The following is a 1531-nucleotide window of genomic DNA, read 5'->3' on the forward strand; positions in this document are numbered from 1 at the left end:
TTACAACCAAAATAATATTTTATAAAAAAAGAATTAACTCACTTATTTTAATTATAATGAAAATTTTAAAATAGTATTAATTAAATAATTTTTTTAATTATAATAAAAAATTGAAATCTTATTAATTAAATCTATTCAACTTTTCTTTTAATTATAGAACTTTGTAAAGGTTCTCGTTTAATTTTTCCAAGAATAACTTAGAGATCTTGACACCTTCCATTGTAAAAGACTTGTAAACTTTGATAAAATACTAAATTCCAAAAACTCACTAAACAATACCAAAACAAATAGCATTAGATAAAAAACTAAAAAAGAGTTACACAAGATAAGTCGTTTGTTTTTCGAAACAAAAAACGAAATCCGCAAGATGAAAATGATTAAAATATAACTTGATTTTCTCCTTGTCTCTGTAAAACTGTGATGGTAGGAGAAAGAGCGTTAATCTGAACTAATATAAGTATTAAGATCAATATGGTGCGGTGGTGTAACGTCCTCAAGTGATCGAACCCAATAATTTTGTTCTTCCTCACGCACCTTCTTGCAATTATTAACGTCCTCGATCCATTTCTGGTGGCCCTCTGGATAGAAAATGCCGCTTTTCGGGTGAGGAATCCACCATGTCTTCTCTTTCTCTTTCTCTTTCTCATTCTCATGCTCACAACAGTGTTCGGTCATGCTGCTGCCGCCTAGATATTCTCCTTCTTCATTATTATCATTATCAGGGGTGTATACCACTTTGTTAATTTCCGCTGAAGCCTTTACATGCGACCTGCGTCCCCTGAAAGTTATGATACACTAATTATTATTATATGGTTATCATAAAATAAAGTACAGAAATTGCAAGAATTTATGTTACAGGAGGTAAAGAGACGCAGAACAACACTTTACTATAATCGCACCATTCATACCTTACCATTACTAAAGTCCAGGGAGCGAGTGCATGAGAATTCTTGCACAGGCTGGCCTGCATCATTATATTTCGAAAATTCATCATCACCAATAAATTTAATCCCCTCCCAGTGTGCGAAACTGTAAGTAAATTGGAGAGGGGGGCTCCTTATAGTATCGAAAAGCGAGGTGAGCCAAAGATGAGCGAACGGGGAACAACCAGAATTGCGGTATTTGTGCCTGCTTTCTCTCTCTTCCCAACGGAATAACGCGACGTTCGTAATCGATTCTCTCTCTACACTCTCTAGAATGAAAATTGTAGACCGCTGCCACTCCCATCAGTTCGTTTAACGATTCAAAAATACGGTTCTTCGGTGGTGTAACTTTATTCTACTTGACAGTCCTTACTACTTACCAATGGTGGAGTATGAGTGGACCCTGCCCAAATTCGGGAAATTGGAGTGAGGAAGGTAGGAATTGTCGGTGATAGCCCTCTGAATGTGTCTAAAAACATCTATTTATAAAACTTTAGCATTCAATTAACATATATTTTTTCCAGAGCTAGTTGGGAAATTCGATAAAATGGATCACTAGACTTGTAAAGACTTAACTTCACATTTAATCACTCCTGCAAGGCTCAGTA

General features: G+C 35.3%; 1 protein-coding gene across 1 annotated transcript; it reads right to left on the reverse strand.

The window, feature by feature from the left end:
- Nucleotides 1–274: 274 nt before the first annotated feature.
- On the reverse strand, nt 275–1065 carry LOC149146787 (uncharacterized). Its single transcript, XM_089449506.1, has 2 exons — nt 909–1065; nt 275–778 (listed from the first exon to the last, which is right to left on the reverse strand). Exons 1-2 carry the CDS (start codon nt 992–994, stop codon nt 439–441), a joined length of 426 nt encoding a protein of 141 aa, XP_089305632.1. The 5' UTR covers nt 995–1065; the 3' UTR covers nt 275–438.
- Between the last annotated feature and the right edge of the window lie 466 nt (nt 1066–1531).

This window comes from Pinus tabuliformis, chromosome X (genome assembly GCF_031772625.1).
Source record: "Pinus tabuliformis cultivar Carrire ecotype Pingquan chromosome X, CPIR1, whole genome shotgun sequence".
Lineage (NCBI taxonomy): Eukaryota > Viridiplantae > Streptophyta > Pinopsida > Pinales > Pinaceae > Pinus > Pinus tabuliformis.

Coding starts and splice junctions, on each gene's coding strand:
- LOC149146787 (XM_089449506.1), bottom strand. CDS start 994: ATGATGAATTTTCGAAATATAATGATGCAGGCCAGCCTGTGCAAGAAT. Junction 779..908: donor TGGACTTTAGTAATGGTAAG/GTATGAATGGTG, acceptor CATAACTTTCAG/GGGACGCAGGTCGCATGTAA.